Source organism: Myxocyprinus asiaticus, chromosome 45 (assembly GCF_019703515.2).
Source record: "Myxocyprinus asiaticus isolate MX2 ecotype Aquarium Trade chromosome 45, UBuf_Myxa_2, whole genome shotgun sequence".
NCBI lineage: Eukaryota > Metazoa > Chordata > Actinopteri > Cypriniformes > Catostomidae > Myxocyprinus > Myxocyprinus asiaticus.
The window spans coordinates 8,675,338-8,699,478 of NC_059388.1; the positions used below are offsets into that span (position 1 = coordinate 8,675,338).

General features: G+C 36.5%; 1 protein-coding gene across 10 annotated transcripts in view; it reads left to right on the plus strand.

The window, feature by feature from the left end:
- Positions 1-11,657, plus strand: part of LOC127435411 (CUGBP Elav-like family member 2) — a 206,874-nt gene extending 195,217 nt beyond the window's left edge. For 9 of the 10 annotated variants that reach the window (XM_051688878.1, XM_051688876.1, XM_051688881.1 and 6 more), the window contains 4 exons: positions 1,878-2,057; positions 2,698-2,841; positions 8,806-8,971; positions 10,757-11,657. In XM_051688878.1, the coding sequence (XP_051544838.1) occupies positions 1,878-2,057; positions 2,698-2,841; positions 8,806-8,933 (452 nt within the window). In that variant the 3' untranslated portion in view covers positions 8,934-8,971; positions 10,757-11,657. Of the gene's footprint in view, positions 1-1,859; positions 2,058-2,697; positions 2,842-8,805; positions 8,972-10,756 lie in introns of all 10 variants that reach the window. The other variant, XM_051688877.1, reaches the window with a different exon arrangement.
- The last annotated feature ends 12,484 nt before the right edge of the window (positions 11,658-24,141 follow it).

Genomic DNA, 24,141 nt, shown 5'->3' on the forward strand with positions numbered 1-24,141 from the left:
CCAAAGTGAGGGCATCTCTTTGGGCATTTCAGTGAGAGTTTGGTGGATGTTTACATGCACAGTGAATTTCAGTATTCTGTTGCTAAAATATAGAACATTTTTGTGTGATCTGTTAAATGCTTCACTATTAAATCAAATCAAATCAAATCAAATCCATTTGCTCAGTTGAAACAAATGTAGTCCATGCCTTGCAGTCATGCGTGTGTTTGCACCAGTCGGCCACATCTCCATATGCTAATACACCGCTAAACCATTGCTCTGTGGGTGTTTCTATAGACGTGCACTTGTGTTGTCGCTATTGTCTATGTATGTATGTTGTGTATGTATGTGTTTTATCTTAGGCACAAGAAGTTTGATTGAGTTAGGACTAGGCCTATCCGTGTCCATTTGTAATAACGGCAGTTTATTATGCAGGAGTTGTACGAATGTTATTAGAATGTACCTAATGGCCATTGTAGAGTGTAATTACTATGAATAGGCCAGCTAAAGATCACGCCGGTCTGTGCATGTTTATATGTCAGTGTGCCAGCACATGGGCAAAATCTCTATCTTCTGTTGTGACCTTTCAGCCAGGTTTCTAGTTTTATAAATCAAGCTCTTTCCAGCAGAACGCCAACAATTTAAATTCATTCAAATGACTCGAACTCTCTCTCACGGTCACACACACACACACACACACACACACACACACACACACACACACACCCTGTGCTCATTTAAGAGGCTGTATAGTGTAATTGAATATAAAAGGTCAGTATTGTAATTATTGCTGGATAAATGAGGAAGCTGGCCATCCAAGCAGTTCGCTCATCATTTATTGTTTCCAGGCCGTCAAGCCAAAAGGCCAGTCAGTAAATACTCATGAATCAGTACTTGTACACAAACACACACACACACACACACATTAAGTCCTGAGTAAACCCGAAACATACTCTGTGCAAGTACGTGAACGTGAACACATTCACTTAAGCTCCATTTCACATGTTGTTGCATTGCAAAATGTCAGAATGTAGTTCATACTACAAAGCAAATACATTCTCAAGTTGCAATGCAAGTTGCCTCAAGGGGTACTATAAGGGGCGTTTATTAGCGTAAGTAGTCTTCTTCTGTTTCGTAATGCCAAAGTGTAAAAGAAGTCAACACAGCCATTGACAACGAGATCTGGAAAAACAATGTATTACAAACCTTCTGGTTGAAGTGCACCCAAAAAAACCCTACCCTCCGTAACAGTTAATCTGTGGTGATGCCACCTATATGTCTACTAACAAGAGTGCATATGTATCTGTTTTTGCAGTCAACGGTTCTACTTTTAATGAGTCCAAGGATAAATTATCATTTTATTAATAGTTTATCATTTTACCCACAACTCCTTTAATACAACAATAAAACAAGACTGCTGATGAAGAATCATGATATCATCAGCATTAGAGTTCCGCTGTGTGAGGTTAAGAAGGTGGTTGGTCAGATGTTTCTGTGTGTCTGAGGGTCACCGTGGTGATCGTCTCGTGCTGCTATTGTGACATTAGTGTGCATGTGTAGGCCGCGCTCCTCATTTGCATACACCGGTCAGTATATTATGTATCTTATCTATCTTGTTTGTGTGTATATGTGTGTGTGAGTGGGTGGCGTTTATAATGTATTGTCCTGTGTGATGTCATAATAGATTTTGTTAGTTGTTTTTGTTGATGAGTGTTTCATTTACCGTTGTACTTTTTACGTTTGTTTGATTGTTTTTGTGTGTGGTGTGTATATTTGTGTGTGCGTTTTTGTGTGTGTTGTGTTGTAGAAACACACCCTGAGTCCAAACACTAACGAGTAAGAGCACTTCTTTTTTCTTTATTGTTGGGTTTTATGTAAAGTTGCTCACATGCTCTCAGGTATGGCGGCTCTTAACGGCGGGCTGGGCAGCACGGGCCTGAGTAACGGGTCGGCTGGGCCCATGGATGCTCTCACACAGGCCTACTCAGGGATCCAACAGTACGCAGCCGCCGCCCTGCCCACCCTCTACAGCCAGTCCCTACTGCAGCAACAGAGCGCTGCGGGCAGCCAGAAAGAGGGTATGGACACACACCCATCAGGGGGCAAACATACAGAACACACGCTTTCGGTCTGCGAAAAATTGTCTTGCTTTTTGACCTTCTAACACCATGAATTGTGCATTTTTAAGATTTCCTCAAGTAAAAAAATAGTTTAACTTATATTATGTAGTGCAGCGAATCAGAAGAGGCTCACTTGTATTGATTATGTGCAGTAGCACGCGTTAAATTTACCTGCTACAATGTCGTTTAGCATGCATCGTCGGGTGAGCGGTTATTCTAAATTGTACAAAGTATTGAAAGACTGATTCAACAATTCTTTTTAAATAGACGTTTACAATTTCGAGCTACTTTACAGACCACGGCCGACAAAAATGTGCCCCAACCCCTGCGTTCTGTCCCATTCCATTGCCCCTTAGCTGTTTTTGAACACAAGGATGTCTTGTGCGTAAGCTCCCTATGCGGCTGCATAAAAAATGAAAACACATATGTTAAATATTAATGGATACTGACTACATGAGAGTCTTTAATAATATGGTAGTTACTTTCAGATTGAATTTTTCTGGTGTAATTTGAGAATTTTTATGATATTTTAAAGCAAGAGTATAGTTCTTGGCTGTCCGCTTAATGTGTACGTGTTTTGTGTGTATGTGTGGAGCAGGACCTGAAGGGGCCAACCTGTTCATCTACCACCTGCCACAGGAGTTTGGGGACCAGGACATCCTACAGATGTTCATGCCTTTTGGAAACGTGGTCTCTGCCAAAGTCTTTATCGACAAACAGACCAATCTGAGCAAGTGCTTTGGTATGAAATGAGATACAAAGGCACTCAAAGGAAAGACAAAACCAATAGATCAATAGTTATATAAGCATTACTCAGTGTAGACGTATGTAAGCAAGGCTGTGAGGGATTGAAGTTGAGGGCTGGTTATTGATAAATATTTCCCGATTCGATTCTGATTAATTTGGGTATATTTCAATCATAATTTTTACATTTTTAATTACAAATCATTTTAAATGTCACATTATTTTTTACAGTGCTGAAATTTCACTCTATATACTACTTTTCCATTTTCTTATGAAAGAAAACAAAACAATATGTAACAAAAAATGCTTGATTAGCAATTTCCAAACAAAGCACAGTATAGAGACAGAAATGCACTAAAATAGCACCAATTCAAGTAACATTAAAAGTTTCCCAAAGACACAGTAAGTGGGAGGTTGACTAATTGAAAGAACTCGTCCCCATAGGTTGCTTATTCAATGAAATGCACATTAAATCTCTTAAACTCTCATCCTCCAAAAAATTTTAATTGGCTGGCTGACTATGGCAATCGTGAAGCTGCATTCATGATTCGGATCAGGACATCAATGCCAACATCAAGCACTGCTTTTAAATTCACATGCAAAGTGCTGCAGACATCTTGTTCTGCTTTTAGTGCTGGCACTGCCTGCGTATTGGTGAATTGGCATTTTGGTGATAGTTAAGACTTCACATGCTTCTATGGTAATTCAATTGTGCCATACAGAGGCTGCAAAGTACATGATTTGTGTTACAAGTCCTATCTAGTTTTGTTTTGTACTACAAATAGTGTTAAGAGGTCCTTCCTCCATCACTTGATAACTGATACGGAATCACTGTATGTTTGTTTGTGGTGTGTACGTCAGTGTTATATGTCTCCACACACATCGCAAAGTTTCTGCCATAATCTAACCAATGTTCAATACTCACACAGCACTGAATAAAATGTCAGAATCTAATGTCAAATTGGTAAATGCTTTAATCGTGTTAAACAAAAATGAACACGTTAAACGTGTTTAATTAATTGCATGTGTTAGCGCATTATTTTGACAGCTCTAATACTGTGTATACAGTGGCAAAAAAAGTATGTGAACCCTTTGAAATTACCTACATTTATGTATAAATTTGTCTTAAAATCTAGTTTGATATTCATCTAAGTTACAATAATGAACAAACACAATCGGTTTTAACTAATAACACACAGATTGTTGTATTCTTCTTGTAAATATTGAATAAATCATTCAAACATTCACAGTGTAGGTTGGAGTATGTGAACTTCTAGGCTAATGACATCAAAACAATCTAACCAGTGTCATAAGTTTGAAAACCTGGCACTCAAACATTTTGAGTTTGGTATTCACAAGAAGCATCTGCTGACGTGGACCATGCCTCGCAAAAAAGCGATCTCAGAAGACCTACCAAGAATTGTTGCTTTGCATAAAGCTGGAAAGGGTTACAAAGTTATCCTGAAGAGTTTAGATATTCATCTATCCACAGTTTTTCTGAGCAACCTCTGGGCAGCGCCATGATGATTCTAATTGCCTGTTTTGTATTTCTGGTCTCGAGACACAAAGTAAAAACTGCCAAAACGAGCGATCCAGAGGAGAACAACAACCATTTAAGTATTGCTTAGTATAAAAATGAATTTCAGGCTCAACTTGTGCAGTTGTTGGCTGTCATAACTCAACTCAATAACTGATATAATAATTAATTGATATCAACGTAACTAACCTTGGACCATCTCTTCATGTCATCTACACACTCAGGTGGAACATTGTCTATAAAAAACAAAAACAAAAAACGATCAGCTCTACTCTAAGTATTGGCATGTTTTTTGAACATTTTTACAAATGTAATACCTTAAACATTACATTACCCGCTAAGAATATACGCTGATGCAAGTGAAAATACTGGAGACCGGAATTGAAAACAGTCGAATCGTGGAACAGTTCCTCGTTCAGGAAAAAGGTGGATAAATAGAGATGATTTAATATTGTGGCTACTCTCCCTAGAATTGGCCGTCCAGCGAAGAGTACTCAAAGGGCACACCGCAGAATGCTCACTGAGGTAAAAAAGAACCCTAGAATGACAGCTAAAGACTAAAAACTGGTTAACGTCTCTGTTCATGAGTCTACTTTATGGAAAACATTAAACAGGCATGATGTCCATGGCAGGACACCATGAAGGAAGCTGCTGCTTTCCAACAAAAACATTGCTGCACACTTGAAGTTTGACAAAGTCCACCTTGACACTCCAGAATGCTACTGGAAAAATGTTTTGTGGACTGATGAAACTAAGGTTGAATTGTTTGGGAAGATTTCACAGCACTATGTATGGCGTAAAAAGGGCACCACATACCAACATGAAAACATCATCCCAACAGTGAAGTACGGTGAAGGGAGCATCGTGATTTGGGAAAAATGAATTCCCAAGTTTATCAAGATATCCTACAGGATAATGTCAGGGTGGCTGTTCGCCAGCTGAAGTTCAGTAGAAGTTGGGTGATGCCGCAGGACAATGACCCTAAACATCAAAGTAAATCCACTACAGAATGGCTTCAAAAAAAAGAAAATCCACCTTTTGGAGTGGCCCAGTCAGAGCCCAGACCTTGACCCAATAGAGATGCTGTGGAATGACCTCAAGAGAGCCATTTACACCAGACATCCTAAGAATATGGCTGAGCTGAAGCAGTTCTGTAAGGAAGTATGGTCCAAAATTCCTTCTGAACATTGTGCAGGTTTAATCCTTAGCAACCAGAAACGTTTGGTTGAGGTTATTGCTGACAAAGGAGGACTGACCAGTTTTTAAATCCAAGGGTTCATTTACTTTTTCCACAGCACTGTAAATGTTAATGGGATGTGTTAAATAAAGACATGAAAGATTATAATTGTTTGTGTGTTGTTACCTTAAGCACATTGTGTTTGTCTATACTTGTGACTTAGATAAAGATTAGATCACATTTTATGAACAATTAATGCAGAAAACCAGCTAATTCCAAAGGGTTCACATACTTTTTCTTGCCACTGTGTGTATATTTATACATGCATAATTTTTACTATTTACAAGTATTTCCATTATTAGTAGAGCAAGAAATTAAAACTGTCTCTTTAAAAATACCAGCAGTTCAGTGGGCGTCTTGTCTTGACGTGTTTTATTTGAGCACATTAACAAGAGTGGAATTTAAAGGCTTCAATACCGCAGTGACAAATGGATTACGTGGATCTCGTCTTTGGTACACATTACACGGAACGAGTCAAACCAAATGTTTACTCACAGAACACAGTGAAAGAATGTTGGTTTTAAACTTCTTTACCAATATTCTACTCAATCACTGGAGTGTAAAATCTGACCATTTAGCAGCCAGTGGCTTGTCACATAAATTTTTAGTTCTATAGTGTGAAATTTGAGTGATTTACTCGCATTGTGGAGGGCTGCCGCATAGACCGATTTTGGGGTTCAAAAATCGATAACAAGATATCAAGTAAAGATTGCGATGCATCTGAAAATCAATATTTTTACCCAGACCTAAATCTAGTCTGTTCAATTCCTTCCTACATTTACCTTGTTGTCATTCATTCAGCCAACAGAATACTGAACATGCATCTTGATTTTTATTTTAGTGGACAAAACATTAGTTGTGACACAAGACCGTAAGACAATATGGCATACGCGGATTGTAACAGACTGTACTTCTATACTTAGTTTCATTCTCACCAAATTTGTTTTGTTTTTTAAACTGTTCATATTCCACAAAAACTCGCCACATTTGTAATACCATTTAATGAGAATGGCAAAAATGTGGTGGTAGACTCCATGTGAATAGTTTTGATATGTACAAATTTTTGTGACTATTTTATTCCCTTGCTTCCTTTATTTGCATTGTGACTTGGAAAATAAACAGGGTGTTTTCTGCAGCACATTATTTTGTTGCCAAACTCATCTTCCCCTAGGGTACCCGCGGGTCCTTAAAAAGTCTTAAATTTACTTTACAATTTAAGGCCATAAAATATCTTAAATAAATTACAAGAAGTCTTAAATTTCGTTTGCTGAGGTCTTAAATTTTGGGGTGTGAATAGAGGAGATGCTTAAAACAGCAGAATCTGCGTGAGTCAAAACCATCTCTCTCTCTCTCTCTCTCTCTCTCTCTCTCTCTCTCTCTCTCTCTCGTGCAGCCAGCATTTAGCAACTGATGCTTGAGGTTTAGTGTGAGCGTGCAGGGAAGCAAAAGCAAGGGCATTTTTACTGAATTTACGATGTTACACATGTATAAAACTTCATAAACCCATTAATCCGAAATGCAAATGCCGTTATTCTGTGTCTCTGTATGCGAGCGATGTGCTAACACTATCACTCCTGCTTATAATCAATGAAGCTTTCAACATTGCAATTTGCAAGCGCGCGAGGTTGGAGCGGTCTTTTGACGCCTTTCAGATTGTGGCGTTTCCTTATTTTACATTACCTTTGACAATAATGGTAAAGCTAACAGAACTACTCAGCTGCAGAGTTACACCTGTTGCATCTCTCATCTCCATCTCTCTAGATCTGATATATACAGGTATTTTCTCTGCCATCTGAATCAGTCAATTTAAAAAAACAAATTTATCATATACAAATCAATAATAATATAATTATATAGATATTATAATATTAATAATATACATAATATGAAAAATATTATCTATATGTAATATTTAGTATATAATCTGTTTTCAATATACTGCATGTGCAGTAAGTGATGGCAGACAGCCCACTGACAATTGTTTAATGCTGCTTTCACATGCTATCAGAATTATCGTAAATACGAGTTTCCTACTCGGAAGTTGCACATGAATGATCAAGTCATAATTACGACTGGGAAACTCGGAGATAATTTTGATACCTGAGTTTCCGAGATTGGAGGAGTTCTAAACTTTGAACATGGCGGAGGAGAGGACAGTTTCTGTAGTGAATGACCGGTTTTGTTCATTTTTCTAAATACAGCTAATTGTTAGCGCTTGCCGTTTTGGTCAAATTCATTTATGTATATCAGCAACCATTCTATGCATGTCGTACATTTTTACACAGTGAAATTAGCTTGTATTTGACCAAAATTCCATTATCGTCAGCAAGCTAACTGAGTGATATGTATTATGGTGTCAAAATTAAAGTTACTCAAGAAATATGTATGAACGAACCTGGCTTCGTCCATGTTTCCCGTTCTTTCTGACAACAAAGCACGTGAACACGACATACTCGTAATTACCACTTCAGAAATGGGAAGTAGGAAATTCCGACAGCACTTGAAGGCAGCATTAGATTCGACAGATTAGATGATTAAACGAAATTATGACACAAAACCATCATAAATACAAACGTATTCTTAGCGATACAATTATTATAATGATATGAGTTAATAACAAACGTAATCATGTTCGCTATAAAGTTTTGCTGCAAAGTTGTGTTGAAATGATCTTCTCAGTCCAGTCAGCTCTGTTGATGGGTTGAAGCCACAGGAGTCAACGAGAACCCTCGAAATCATTTTTCAACAACGTAATCCGATAGAAGTTAACTTTTTGCGCTCGGTTTTTGCCACCACTTCCGTGTTTGACGTAAACGGTGACGTTACCAGAGGATTGGTCTATTGCGTCACGTCTTGCTGGAAAGCAAGTGACTAAAGAGAAGGGTCACAATATAGGCTACATACTTTAGGCTACATGTATTCATAATGAATTCATACAGAGTTTTAATGTTGTATTAACTTATTTTAAAAAAGAAAACACATAAATGCACAATAAAATATTAAGAAAACATGTCCAGAGACATCCAAGTAGCCTCAGTGGTTTTGTATTTACCTGCTAATTAATTATTTAATGTGGTCTTAAATTTTTCTTTTATTTGGATTAAAAAGTCTTAAAAAGTCTTACATTTCATTCCTTTGAACCTGCAGATTCCCTGTTCACATTTCTTTGTACATGTCTTCCATGACAGGTTTCGTCAGTTATGACAATCCTGTTTCAGCGCAAGCTGCCATCCAGGCGATGAATGGGTTTCAGATTGGCATGAAGCGCCTCAAAGTCCAGCTCAAGCGTTCGAAGAACGACAGCAAACCATACTGATCTTAGCACTAGGGCCTCTCTCATTTTACACTGCTAGGGTAAGTCCCCACTGCTGCCACGGTTACCAAACTGGGACTCCAGGGGGGGAGGGGGGAGCACGAGGGGGAGTTTCACCCTTTGACCACCAGAGGGAGCCACTCTCCCGTAACTTTCTTTCAGCTTTTTTTATTAATAACAGTGTTATTATTATTTTGTCTCTTTTTATTTCCACATGAACGCTTCCATTTCCGGCATTATTTTGTATGCGATGGATGAACAGCTATTAATGGTCAATTTATTTCTTTTCGTTGGAGTCATATGTAAAATATTATAATTTTTTTTCTTTTTTTTTTTTCTTTTTTAGTAAATATTTATACAATTTCATTCTATGGTGATAACAACAGCAGAAAGGAAAGATGTATATTATTTGTTTCTCTTTGCGAACCTGAGGCTTGTAAGGACAAGTAGGCAAGGTTCCGATATGATTAAAGCACCAATATGCACATTAACCTTTGCCCTTTGACCTCTGGTGTCGGATCAGGGCTTTGCTGCTCCTTCGAACCCTTGGCCCACCTGCACTAGAGAGGAAAGGGTTAAAACCCGCTGTGGCCTCTCTGTAGTCAACGGCAACAACTGCCTAAACAGCTTCCTCAACAAATACTTGCCGTCAAATGTTCAGTGATTTTTATTAATTTTTTTTATCATTTTCTGTCAGTAAAGGGTTTTTTTTTTTTTTTTTTTAAATTTTTTTTTTTTTTTATAATTTTTTGTTTGTTTTTAAGGATTTTTTTAAAATTTTTATTATTATTATTTTTTTTATGTTTGCGTCAGATGATCGTGGTCTTTGTCCAACAGAATTTGTGTAGAGCATTAAAAAAAGTTTGATCTGTCGATGGTTAAAATGAATAAAGCACTCTAGGTTCTATGTGGAGGGGAGGGAAACTGAAAACTTGATGTTTATTGAAAGAAAAAAAAAATTAATTACAGAAAGCCACAGGCCTGTAAATTTTATTTGTAAAAAAATGCAGTTCTATTTTTATACTAAATTTCTACTGCCTCTGAAGTAAAGGACTTTATTTATTATCTTTTAAGTTATTGGGTTCGGAAAAGTCGTGCTCTCTCTCTCCAGAGCCTCGTCCGGTAGTCTTCGTAAACCACACGTCCTGTTGTGTGACGAGAACACAGAATCACGTACAAGGCCCCTCTCTTTCTTTCTTTCTCTCTTTCTTTCTGTCTTTCTCTTTCTCTCACATTTCCTCTCGCCAGTTTCCACAATTTCATCTGTCACGTCCCCGTCATATCTCTGTCTCGACTCTCTCTTACTTTCTCTCTTTCGTCATGAGTAGTGGCACTTCATAACTGAAATCTTTTTTTCGTTTCATTTTGTTTCGTACTGTTTGGTTTTTGCTTGTACGCTCCAGAAAAACTGAATAGTTTCTCCCAAATGGCGATCCATCGGCGGTCTCGGATCGTAGACTGACCCGGAATGGATACTTTTGGGTGTGTGTGTTTGGACGAAGGAGATCAAGAGTGTGTGTTTGTACTTTGTGTGTTTGAGAGCGTGCCACATTTACATGGACGTGTTTGCAATGTATTTGAATTATGTGTATCGTACAAGAAAGAAAAAAAAAACACTGTACGAAATAAAAACATTGTTAAAATGCTAATGTGAAATGGATGTTGGTGAAACGCTGGTTTATAGCGCTGCTGCTGCTGTTGTTGTTGTTGTTGTTTCTGTTAGTTTTGTTTGTTTGTTTTGTTTGTTTGTTGTTCTCATGGTTTAATGATGTTGGTTGTGTGCCGGAGCTGTGTGTGTAACTCTCCTCTCCCGTTTTCTTCCCTAGAACTCATCTCCATGACTATATGCTCATCGTTTGCCTAGCATGTCTACGTGGCGTACAAAAAAACGTCTCATCGTCCCGTCATTGTTTCTGATGTCTTTCTGAGTTCTCCTGATCATAACCTGGTCTCCTTCTACTGATCTCTGAACTTAGCCTGATCTTTTTGGAGATTTTTCGCATGTGTCCTCATTTTGAGCTTTTTTCCTGTTTTTATTTTATTTTTTATTTTTTTATTTTTTTTATTTTTATTTTTTTTTGGATTAACTGGTGAGGGAGGGAGCAAGGGAGGGAAGGGAGGAAAGACAGAAAATAATAATAATAATAATAATGTGAAAACGCTGCATTCACACTCTAGAGACGGAGTATATTTACTAACATAACCAGAGCATCATTTTAAGAAAAAGAAAAAAATGAAAAATAAATAAATAAATAAGATAAAAATATTAATAATCCTGTGGCAAAACAATTAAGAATATTTGCATTTGACTTAGGTTTTTATTTTTCAGATTATGTTTTTTTTTCTCTCTCTCTCTCTTTACGTTGTTTTCTTTTTCACTCATTTAAAGTAAACTTGAACGTTCAATATACAGGGATTGGCGTTGGGATTTACGGTCGGCAACACTCGCAAATTGAGGCCATCCGTAAGAAACCCACACCGGTTTCTAAACGAAATAGACTACTTCCACGCAGTTTTAATATAAAAAAAAATAAAAAAAAACTGTCTGATCAATATTAGAATCTCTCAGAGCTTGCTCGTGGTTTTTACATTTTTCAGGCAGTGTAAAGTTTTTTGATAAGGCCATTTTAAGTGGCTTGATTTCTCATTAAAGTCTATATAAAACCACTTTTCTAGAGTAGTAAAGGTATTAAAATAAAAAACACAAGATTGCCCTCTTTGGGGGGGTGGGGGGGAAATGCTACCTACGTGTCACACCTTTTGCTGAACTGACTTACAGTTAGACAATCCGTGGTTTAAATGCACATGAAATGACCTATATTTTATACTGTTTAAATGTATAGAGGAAAAAAAAACAGTTTGTGTAACCCGCCGTCCCGTCGGTGCTTTTCGTGGATAAAGTCGTGGTTTCATTAAGTCTAACAGTCTTATTTGTCTCATGTTTTTAAAGAGAAGACTAAAAATCTATTTACTTGAACAATAGACAACGCCTTTCATAAGTACTATTACTACTACTTTTTTGTTTTTGTTCGTTTCGTTACTTTTTAGTTTTTCTTTTTCGTTTCCTTTTTTTTTTTTTTTTTTTATAGGAGTCCCTCTTTGCTAAATTTCTTGTTGGGTAATTAGCTATATAAAAATTCTTCAAGTTACAGTGTCGGCTTGTGAAGCATCTATGTCATTATATTATTTTATTTCTATTGTGGGAAACAATATTTAGATGTGTTATGTTGTTCAGCAAAATGTGATCTTTTTTTTTTCTTATAAAGAAAAAACGAGTGGAATTTAGTGCCAAATTCTGACGGTACATCCTGCCTACAGCTTCAGTGTTTTACTTGTGACATTATTTGATAACATGGGTATTTTATTATGTAAGTGTTTTGTATGGAACCCTCATATTTAAAGATATAGATTTAAAAAAGGTTGTTAACTTGCACTTCTGTGGTCTTGTTGCCTGAAACTGTTCATGTTTTTTGCTTTTCTTTCTTTTTTTCTTTATTTGTAAAGATGTAAAAAGTGCCCATGTGTCATAATCTCTCTCACAAGCACATACACACACATGCACACACACATTCACAGGTAAACACATAAACACACGCATGCACGCATACACACACCTGTGCTAAAGGTTGACCTCACAACCCTCTTTTCTTTGACGGTGTGTGTATGTGAGCCCCTGAGATTGAGTCTCAGCAGTTCTCCTTATACATACATACACACACATTAAGGGTCCCCATACACAAATGAAGGCCTAGTTTACGTTTAATTCATTTATATTTAATTCATTACATGCTGGTTTTGTACTTAAGAGCCCAATTAGACAGGACAAACTCTTCTAAGACATCATCGGTAAACAATTCACTTATGTGCGATGGGACAAAATATACAGTTTCTATATGAATCACAAGTTAGGCATTGAATTTTGACCATCATGAGAAACTGCAGGGCCATCATAGCAGCCTTTTTTACACACATAATAATGGATGAATTAAGTTTCATTAAACAACAGCTGTTCTGTTTTGCTTTTTGTTAAATACAACCCCAATCCCAAAAAGGTTGGGACCTTGAATTAAAAATGCTAATAAAAACAAAAAGGATTGATTTGTAAATTATATTCACCCTTTGCTATATTGAAAGCACTACAACTACACATTATATTATGTTTTTCCTTGTGAATTTCATTGTTTTTTGAAAATGTACAGTAATTTCAAATCAGATGATTGAAACACACGGCAAAAAAGTTGAGACGGGCAATTGAAGACTAATAACAATTTGACGAGTTGAAATAACAAGGCAATGTGAAACAGGAGATGTTAAACAGGTGAGGCAATCATGTCATAGTATATAAGGAGCCTCCTAAAACAGCCTAGTCCTTCAAGAGCAAGGATCATTCGAATCTTGTCAATTTGCCAACAGATGTTTCAACAAATAATCCAGCACTTTGAGAACTATGTTCCCCAAAAACAGATTGGAAGGAGTTTGGGCATTTCACCCTCTACAGTGCACAATATAGTTAAAAGATTCAAGGAATATGGTCAAATCTCGGTGCATAAAGGGCAAGACAAAAACCATTTCAGAATGCGCGTGATCTCTGATCCCTCATACATCACTGTCTTAAAAAACATCATTCATCTGTAATGGATATCATGAACATGGGCTTGGGATAACTTTAGGAAACCTTTGTTAGTCAACACCACTCGCCGCTGCATCTACAGATGCAAGTTAAGATTTAACTATGCAAAGCAGAAGCCATACATCAACACTGTCTAAAAGCGCTGCCGACTTCTCTGGGCTCGGTCTCATCTTAGATGGAAAGTAGAACAGTGGGACTATGTTTTTTGACATTTCAAAAAGTTTCTGAAAAACAAAGCTGTCATGTTATGCGGGCCAAAGAGGAAGAGGGTCAACCAAGCTGTTATTAGCGTCAGGTCCAAAAGCCAGTATGGGCCAGGGGTGTGTCAGTGCCCATGGCATGGGTAACTTGCACATCTGTGAGGATATGTAAAAATTTTGGAGCAACATATACTGCCATCCAGAACCGTCTTTTCCAGGGGTGTCCCTGCATTTTCCAGCAGGACAACTTCAAACCACATACTGCCTGGATTTCAAGTGCATGGTTGTGTGATCAGAGAGATTGGGTGCTAGACTGGCCTGCCTGCAGTCCTGACATGTCTCCAATTCAGAATGTGTGGTGCATTATGAAGCACACCATACAGCAACATAGACCCCGTACAATTGTGCAGCTAAAGACCTGCATAATGGATGACTGGGGGAAAATTCCACTTTTTAAACTTAACAAACTTTTGTCTTCAGTGCCCAAATGCTTAATAAGTGTTATTAGAAGAAATGGTTATGTTTCACAGTGGTAAACACTCGACAGTCCCAACTTTTTTGGAGCGTGTTGTAATCATCTGATTTGAAATTACTGTACATTTTCAAAAAACAATGAAATTCACAAGGAAAAACATAATATAATGTGTAGTTGTAGTGCTTTCAATATAGTAAAGTGTGAATATAATTTACAAATCACTCCTTTTTGTTTTTATTAGCATTTTTCATACTATTCCAACTTTTTCGGAATTTGGGTTTTAGTAAACATTGATTTTTGCTGCTTTTTTACATTCTATTTTACATTCGTAGGACAATTAAAACGCCATCCTAATGCCAAAGTAGTTCAGTGTGATCCACAGTATTTGATAGCTCCTGTAACACTTTGCTGAAAACGTTTACACATGGTTTAATAGCCCATATACAGTATAAATATTGTTTACAAACGTAGTTTACAGGCAGCCCCATCAAAGCCGTTTACTTCACTCGATAGCACTATTTTATACCCAAGCTCTGCCATTGCCTTAACACGTTAATCAGTATTAGTGGGCTTGAATATTTCGCTGCACATATAAAACGTGTGCCAAGGGATTGTGTGTCCATGTGAATGTGAACCTGTTATGGTGTGTGTCTCTGCTGTGACTGGTTGTTTGTCCTCTATCTGTCCACGTTGTCAATTATCTTAAGCCAAATCAAGGTCTGCCAAACTTTCTGCCAGTTAAGAAAATAAATAAATGGCCACATTAATAAAACACGAGCAGAACGGATTTCTGTGTGAACAGTTTGTAAAATAATTCTAACGTGGTTTTACGACCAATTTTACGGTTTTATGAGAGGTTAAACGTACAGTTGTTGCTTCATCACATTCAATGCAACAGTGTACATAAGAATGGTTTTACTGATTATTTCCCTTTAATGAGCTGTTTACGCTTAAAATTGTCGCTGTCACATTCAATTCAACAAGCCACGGTTTTGCGAAAGGTATTACGAATAATCTTGTAGCCTACAAGATGTTTGCGCATAAAATTGCCGCTTGGTCACATTCAATGCAATAATGTACGTAAGAAAGGTTTTACAACCAATTTTACTGTTTTGTGAGCTGTTCACACGTACACGTTTACATGTCTCTTTCAATGCAAAAATCTAAGTACAATTGGTTTTACAAATTATTTTGCGTTTTACGCAATTAATTTAACGCAATAATTTATGATGCGTTAAATTGTTGCTTGGTCACATCCAATGCAACAATGTACGTAAGAATGGTTTTACGAATAATTTATGCAGAATTAAACATTAGCAGCATCAATTTCTGTATAAATCGTTTGTAAAGCAATTCTTGCGTAAATTGTCACATCATGTGTCATTTTAAACACAAATGGTTCTACAAATAATTTTGCGATTTAACTAGCTGTTTACACATAAAATTTTTGCTCTGTCACTTTCAATGTAACAATCTATGTAAGAATGGTTTTACAAATAATTTTGTGGTTTTACGTGCTGTTTACACATAAAATTGTAGCTTGGTCACATGCAATGCAACAATTTCTGTAAGAATAGTTTTACGAATGATTTTCACGAATTCGTTCTGCTTGTGTTTCTGAATGAGATTGTCGCCTTGTTGCATTCAATACAACAATCTACAAAACAATGGTTTTCTGTATAATTTATTTGTGGTTTTACGAGCTACTTACGCATAAAATTATCGCTCTGTCACATTCAATGCAACAATCTATGTAAGAATGGTTTTACAAGTAATTTTGCAGTTTTCTGAGCTGTTTATGCCTCAAATTGTCGCTTGGTCAAATTCAGTGCAACAAGTATGCAATTGTCGCATCATGTGAAATTTGCAATTGCAGCTATTTATCAAAGAATGAGTTTACGAATGATTTCATTTAACGAACCAACTATACGTACATAAAATTGTTGCATCAATGCAACAATTTCAGTAAGAATAGTTTTACAAATGATTTTTATGAATTAATTCTGCTTGTGTTTCTGAATGAGATTGTCACCCTGTCACATTCAATACAACAATCTACATAACAATGGTTTTCTGAATAATTATTTTGTGGTTTTACAAGCTACTTATGTGTAACATTTTCGCTTGGTTGCATTCAGTTCAACAATCCATGGTTTTAAGAATTGTTTTATGAATGATCTTGTATTCTACAAGATGTTAGCATGTAAAATTGTCACTTGGTCACATTCAATGCAGCAATGTACGCAATTGTCGCATCATGCAAAATATGCCTCTGCATCCATTTACATAAGAATGGTTTTACAAACGATTTTGTTTTACGAACCAGTTATACATAAAATTGTTTAATTGGCGCATTCAACAATTTTGACAATTTCCGTAAGAATAGTGTTGCGAACTTTTTATTGCACATTTGTTCTGCTCGGCCCAAAGAATGGAAATGCGTTTTCCAATTTTTTTAACTATACCTTAATGAATACATTTTGTATTGGGAAGTTGGACTGAGTCAGTTTACAATTTGCTGCTTCCATTGCCAAATCTTATAACCACTAGCACAAACACAAAAGCACATATGCACTAGCACAGCGTTAACAGGCAGTATTGAAACTGATGACTCGTTAAACTTACCCAGTACCACAGATGACAACTTGCTGATTAATCCTCCCATAAAGTTGTTTGAACTTTTCTAGTGGCATAAAGAGAATTATAATATTGCTAAATTCTTCTTTTGACCTCTTGATTTGTTTGACTTTATGTAATATCACTCTGTACAGCTTTTTACCTCAGCTCAGTTTATTGTCTGGGCTTCTGAAATATTTAGTGAAAAGTCAGTAGTTTTCACATTGGTGTTCCCATTCGTTTGCCACAATTTATCACAATCAACTACACAGACTTTCGACAAACAGGGTAAGCTACATGGCCAGCACAGTTTTACACAAAACACACATAAACACATTTGTTTGATGTTAAGTAAAGCACAAACTCACAGGGGTCTTTGCAGGAGTCCTTGCTGAGGCTCTCAACTCAGGGGTTTAACGCACCACACGCATCTGAAATCTGTTTGTTTCTTTTGTTTCTTTCTTTCTCTTAAGTGCTATTTAACAAGTGTATTTCAAAGAAAAAAGATGTGTAGTTTCTTTGCTTTTTGGCTTATTATGTCAAGTTTTTTGGAAAAATGTATGTTTTATCTAACGTGCCGTAACAAAAGCTTGTCGTCTGTAGATTAATATCATTTCGTTTGATTCTAAAAAGATTTAAATAGTTTTAAGTATTGTCTTGAGAAAAGCCAAAGTCAATGCATTTCAGTGAATTATGTAAGCGTGATACATGTTTGTTTGACATCACTTTGAAAATCTGTCATTGGATGGGAATTTAAAAAGTACAAAAAAAGCAGGCTTTCCTATTTCTATCACTGATTGTACTTATGCCTTTTGTACCAGTGGAACTTTTTATACTGGCAATTAAAGAAAAAAAAAAAAAAAAACTATCCGACAGGCCGCCCGCGGCGACTGGTTCCCGAGTTTGATTTCTAGTTGGCGTCCAGAACGGTCGGTTTTGATATATAAAGATTTTTTTAGGAGAAAACTTTGGCTTGGTATCTTTAGCCTCCTCTTCTTTATTCTTCTTCTTCACGTCAGTATTTGCTTTGCTTTTCATTTGCTTTCTCGAAAGGAGGGTTGGGGAGTTTTCCTTTTGGCTTATAAATACGTAATGCCGTTTGTCTTTACCAAGAGTCTTTACAACAACGGTAAGTTTCATTTAGTTGAGTATTGTGCAGTCACCATAAGACAATTAGATGATTTAGAAGTATTTAGTCACCTTCAGTGGATAAATGTATTAGTTTGACAACGAGATAAAAGTAATTTGAGGACTTTGCTTTTAGCTGTTTAGATTTTTCTGGTTTCTCTGTCTTTGCTGTTAACCTAAATGTGTAGCTGGAACAGTCAGACTTATTTTTGTAAATGTATGTTCTTGTGTGATGCAGTTTTTTGCCTCTGTCTCCGATATTAAACCATTTTTCCTAATACTTGTCTCTCTCTCTGTGGCGTGGTGTTCCAGTTCCTGTCCGATGTTGTACGAATGTTCACGCAACCCTCTGGTGTTTTACGTCTCTTTTCTATCTCCCTCTCCTGTGCTCACTTTTATCTGTACCGTTTGTTTCGTTTCTTGGTTTTCCTTTTATTTACGTTAGTGCGATTAATTTCATTCAGTCCTCACTTGAAGCCCCATCACAAAACATGGTAAATATACATAAAGATTTGTATATGTATATTTCTGTGCAGCCCAACTTGCTGTAACAGTAGATGGACAGCCGTTTTATGCTCATTTTTAAAACACACTTCTGTGAGGCCCCTGGTCCTTTGAAACGTAACATCCGACCTCAAAACCGAAGATGTGGAAATGTTAAATATTTCACATGAAATTAAAATTGACCCATTTCTCAACTATTCCAGTAGGTTGGATTCAAATGGAGCATCAGAACTCAACAATATTGTGGTTAAAGGAAATGCTGCTAGCATAAAACTGAAGATACTTACTGTAACGAGGTCATACTGTTCTGTACTGTACTGCTGATCTGGGCGTGGCCCCCGTCTGTCCCTCTGTCTTTGTCCCAATCTACTATGTGCTGTCTATGTGTCCACTGCATCCCTACAGAGATACCAGAGTCCCAAATCAAGTTACTCCCATTATTAAGAAATAGAAGTGTTACTTCAGTGTTTCAGTACTTTGGAAGTACCAGTTAGAGCAGCTGACAGGGATTAAATGTTTATTATTTTCGCGATCAAACAGTTACAATTCATTTTTAAAGGGTTAATTGGTACAAAAATGAAAATCTGACTATCACTTCTAGTTATAGTGATACTTATTATGTGTCACTTATTTCTTTCATCAGTAAAACACAAACAGGATATTTTGAACGCTTCTCCATACAACATGGAGTCGATGGTGACCATTTCCTGTTATGCTCTATAAAGGACAAAAGAATAATATATACGTGTATATATACGTGTAAATATACATATATACATACATATTTATATATATATATATATATACACACACACTACCGGTCAAAAGTTTTGAAACACTTACTCATTCTTTATTATACTTTTTTTTTTTCTTCACATTTTAGAATAATAGTAAAGTCATCAAAACTATGGAATAACATAAATGGAACTATGGGAATTATGTTGTAACTAAACAAAATCCAAAATAAATCAAAACTGTGTTATATTTTAGCATCTTCAAAGTAGTCACCCTGTGCCTAGAATTTGCAGACATGTACTCTTGACATTTTCTCAACCAACTTCTTGAGGTATCACCCTGGGATGCTTTTTAAACAGTATTGAAGGAGTTCCCATCTATGTTGGGCACTTATCGGCTGCTTTTCTTTATTATTTGGTCCAAGTCATCAATTTAAAACTTTTTTTTTCATTACATTTTGATTTTATAATGAAATAAATTAATATGGTGGCACAATTATATTTTTGTCTACAAAACAAACATTTAAGCATACACCTTCAGATCAAAAGATTTGTAAGATCATGAGAAACATTTCAGTCAAGTGTTTCAAAACTTTTTGATATATATACAATGTGTGGTATATTCCAAGTCTTTTGGAACTGTAGGATACTTTTATTTGAGGGAGAGAATGATTTTGAGATTAATTATCAATGTTTTGGGTAAACTTTCCCTTTAATTCTGTGGAGATGCCACTAAAAACAGAAAACTACAACTCTGTGGAAATAAAACAAGTAATACTAAAAAAAAATTTAAAAAAAAGTCTTCCTTGGGTTGAAAAATGTTTCAAGAGCAATATAAAAAAAATAAAAAAAAATTATTGTTTATACACCGATCAGCCACAACATTAAAACCACCTGCCAGGTCCCCCTTGTGCCGCCAAAACAGCGCCAACCTGCATCTCAGAATAGTATTCTGAGATGATATTCTTCAATCATCGCATGGATGATTGTTGGTGCCAGATGGGCTGGTTTGAGTATTTCTGTAACTGCTGATCTCCTGGGATTTTCACACACACCAGTCTCTAGAATTTACTCAGAATGGTGCCAAAAAATAAAAAAAAAAATTAAAAAAAACATCCAGTGAGTGGCAGTTCTGTGGATGGAAATGTTTTGTTGATGAGAGAGGTCAACAGAGAATGGCCAGACTTGTTTGAACTGACAAAGTTTACGGTAACTCAGATCGCTCTGTACAATTATGGTGAGAAGAATATCATCTCAGAATGGGTTGCCGCTGTTTTGGTGGCACGAGGGGGACATACACAATATTGAAAACTGAACTTGAGCCTAAATAAGACATCAGAAAACTTTATCAAAGGCAACACTTATGGAGCTCTGAAGGTTCCTTTAAACTCCAAGAAGAGCATCATAGTGGAGGATAAACCTGGAACAAATGGATGCAGGTAAGATTCACATGACTAAAGTGATGCATATTGTCATCTATCATATACTGAATAATTCCACTGGTCATTATTCCACTGTTTTAAATGCAGTCAATCAGTTAAAGGGATAGTTCACCCAAAAATGTAAATTCTCTCATTATTTACTCACCTTCGTGCCATCCCAGATGTGTATGACTTTCTTTCTTCTGCTTAACACAAACACAGATTTTTAGAAGAATATCTCAGCTCTGTAGGTCCATACAGTGCAAGTGAAAAGCGCTATCTACGCTCTGCACATGCATCAAGTACTAGGAAGTGTTATTGTGCTTAAAATCATGATCATGTCTAGAGACTGCATGGCAAGATTTACAGTGAAAAAAGAGTTACATTTTGGTCTGTTCTCACCCAAAATTGGTTGGATTTCTTCAGAAGACATGGATTAAACCACTGGAGTTTTATGGATTACTTTTATGCTGCCTTTATGTGCTTTTGGAGCTTTAAAGTTTTAACGTGTATGGACCTACAGAGCTGAGATATTCTTCCAAATATCTTTCTTTGTGTTCTGCACAAGAAATAAAGTCATACACATCTGGGATGGCATGAGGGTGAGTAAATCATGAGAGAATTTTCATTTTTGGGTGAACTAACTCTTTAACCTTTTGGGTGTTTCTGCACTTTTATTTAAATTGGGTGAATCCAACACTTGGAACTTGTCTTTCACAAACTTTGGGGACATGGTACTATTGTGTGTGTATTCATAATTAAACAAGTTATTTAATATTTACTGAGTACATAGTTAATATACCAGGCTGTATGTTTGTTTAATAAATCCAAATAATTCTCCATAATGCTACTATAACCATTATTATGGGTTATTACTGGACAATGGCCGAGATGGTGCTAAGTAAATCAGAGAGTTAGGTAATAAATCAGAATGTTAGGTAATACATATATATATATATATAAGGTTAGTATTTGTTCCACTTCACTACACATCACAAACTCAAATGTTTGTTATGTCAGCACATGACTTATTCCTTTCTAATTTGCACTATCCCAAAGAAATGACTGCAGTGTCTACACAGGCCTACTGTATTCAACCCCAAAAGATAAAATGTATACATTATGAATATATACAGCTCTGGAAAAAAATTAAGAGACCACTGCAAAATTATCAGTTTCTCTGGATTTAACATTTACAGGTATATGTTTGAGAAAAATGTACCTAACATCTTTGTTTTATTCTATAAAGTACTGACAACATTTCTCCCAAATTCCAAATAAAAATATTGTCATTTAGAGCATTTATTTGCAGAAAATGACAATTGGTCAAAATAACAAAAAAAGATGCCGTGTTTTCAGACCTCAAATAATGCAAAGAAAACAAGTTTATATTAATTTTTAAACAACACAATCCTAATGCTTTAACTTAGGCAGAGTTCAGAAATCAATATTTGGTGGAATAACCCTGATTTTCAGTCACAGCTTTCATGTGTTTTGGCATACTCTCTACCAGTCTTTCACATTACTGTTGGGTGACTTTATGCCACTCCTGGTGCAAAAGCTCGGCTTTGTTTGATGGCTTGTGGCCATCAATCTTCCTCTTGATCACATTGCAGAGGTTTTCAATGTAATTCAGGTCTGGAGATTGGGCTGGCCATTACAGGGTCTTGATCCGGTGGTCTTCCATCCACACCTTGATTGACCTGGCTGTGTGGCATGGAGCATTGTCCTGCTGGAAAAAACAATCCTCAGAGTTGGGGAACATTGTCAGAGCAGAAGGAAGCAAATTTTCTTCCAGGATAACCTTGTACGTGGCTTGAATCATGCGTCCTTCACAAAGATGAATCTGCCCGATTACAGCTTTGCTGAAGCACCCCCAGATCATCACAGATCCTCCACCAAATTTCACAGTGGGTGCGAGACACTGTGGCTTGTAGGCCTCTCCAGGTCTCCGTCTAACCATTAGATGACCAGTTGTTGGGAAAAGCTGAAAATTGGACTCATCAGAGAAGATGACCTTACTCCAGTCCTCTACGGTCCAATCCTTATGGTCTTATGCAAACCTCAGCCTGGCTCTTCTTTGTTTCTCATTGATGAAGGGCTTTTTTCTAGCTTTGCACGACTTCAGCCCTGACCCTAGGAGCCTGTTTCGAACCGTCCTCACCATGCACTTCACCCCAGCTGCTGTTTGCCATTATTTTTGTAGGTCACTTGATATCATCCTACAGTTGTTGAGTGACATTCGAATGCGTTGGCGGTCATCCCGGTAAACGGAGAGTTGTTTTCGTCCTCTGCCGGTCTGTAGCTTTGTTGTCCCCAATGTCTACTGCTTGACCTTGTTTTTATGAACTGTTGTCTTTGAAATTTTAAGGATGGAAGCAACCTGACGCTCACTGTATCCCTCTGCCAGTAAAGCCAGAATTGAACCCTTCTTTTCCTCCCTGAAAACTTTTCTTTTCAACTCTTTTGGCATGGTCAGTGGTTATTTTTTGATTCCAATTATTTTTGAGGTACTACTAGCACTGTTGTAAGAGGACCACAGCAGTGTTTTTTTATTCTTTTCCTCTATAAATAAGATTTGGTTCAGGTGATCACCTAATCAGCAGGGTTGGGAGGGTTACTTTTGAAATGTATTCCACTACAGATTACAGAATACTTGCTGTAAAATGTAATTTGTAATGTATTCCGTTAGATTACTCAAGGTCAGTAACGTGTTCTGAATACTTTGGATTACTTCTTCAGCACTGGTAGATTTTTTTCACTTGTTTTGACTATAAAAACTCTGCCAGTACAGTAAGACAAAATACACATGTTAAAAATACATTCTCTGAAAAACCTAAATATCTTATGCAGTGTTGCTTCTAAAACAAGATCAAACAAATTAATCTTGTTTTAAGGATTTTTAGATATTTTTACAGGAAAACAATACAAACATTATTATGAAGAATACGATTTTTGCCCTAATATCAAAGGTCTTACTAGAAAAAAAGAAATTATGATCTAACGTGAATTTTCTTGATAAAACATATGATCGTGCCTGGTAACATGTGCATGTAAAATGGCTAGAAATAGCATTTTAGCATAGCGTAAATCTGACAATTTACACAAGATTTATTCATTTATATTTCTTCTGCTCCAAACTCACTTCTCCGTCTGCTCGTATGAATGTAACACATCATAAGAAAGTGTTTCACCGCTGTACAAATGCTCATTGGATCTCATCATTTATATGTATAATGTTTTCCATCTGAAAGGACTAAATATTAAATGAAACAAATGATAATAAAATGCAAAGCAATCTGTTCAGTAATCTAAATACTTTTTGAATGTAAATGTATTCTGAATACCAGTGATTTAAATTGTAACTGTAGTGGAATACAGTTACTTATATTTTGTATTTTAAATACGTAATCCCGTTACATGTATTTCGTTACTCCCCAACACTGCTAATCAGTACCTCATTAAGTTGAATGAGGTGTGCTTGTGTTGGCTGCCATAAATGT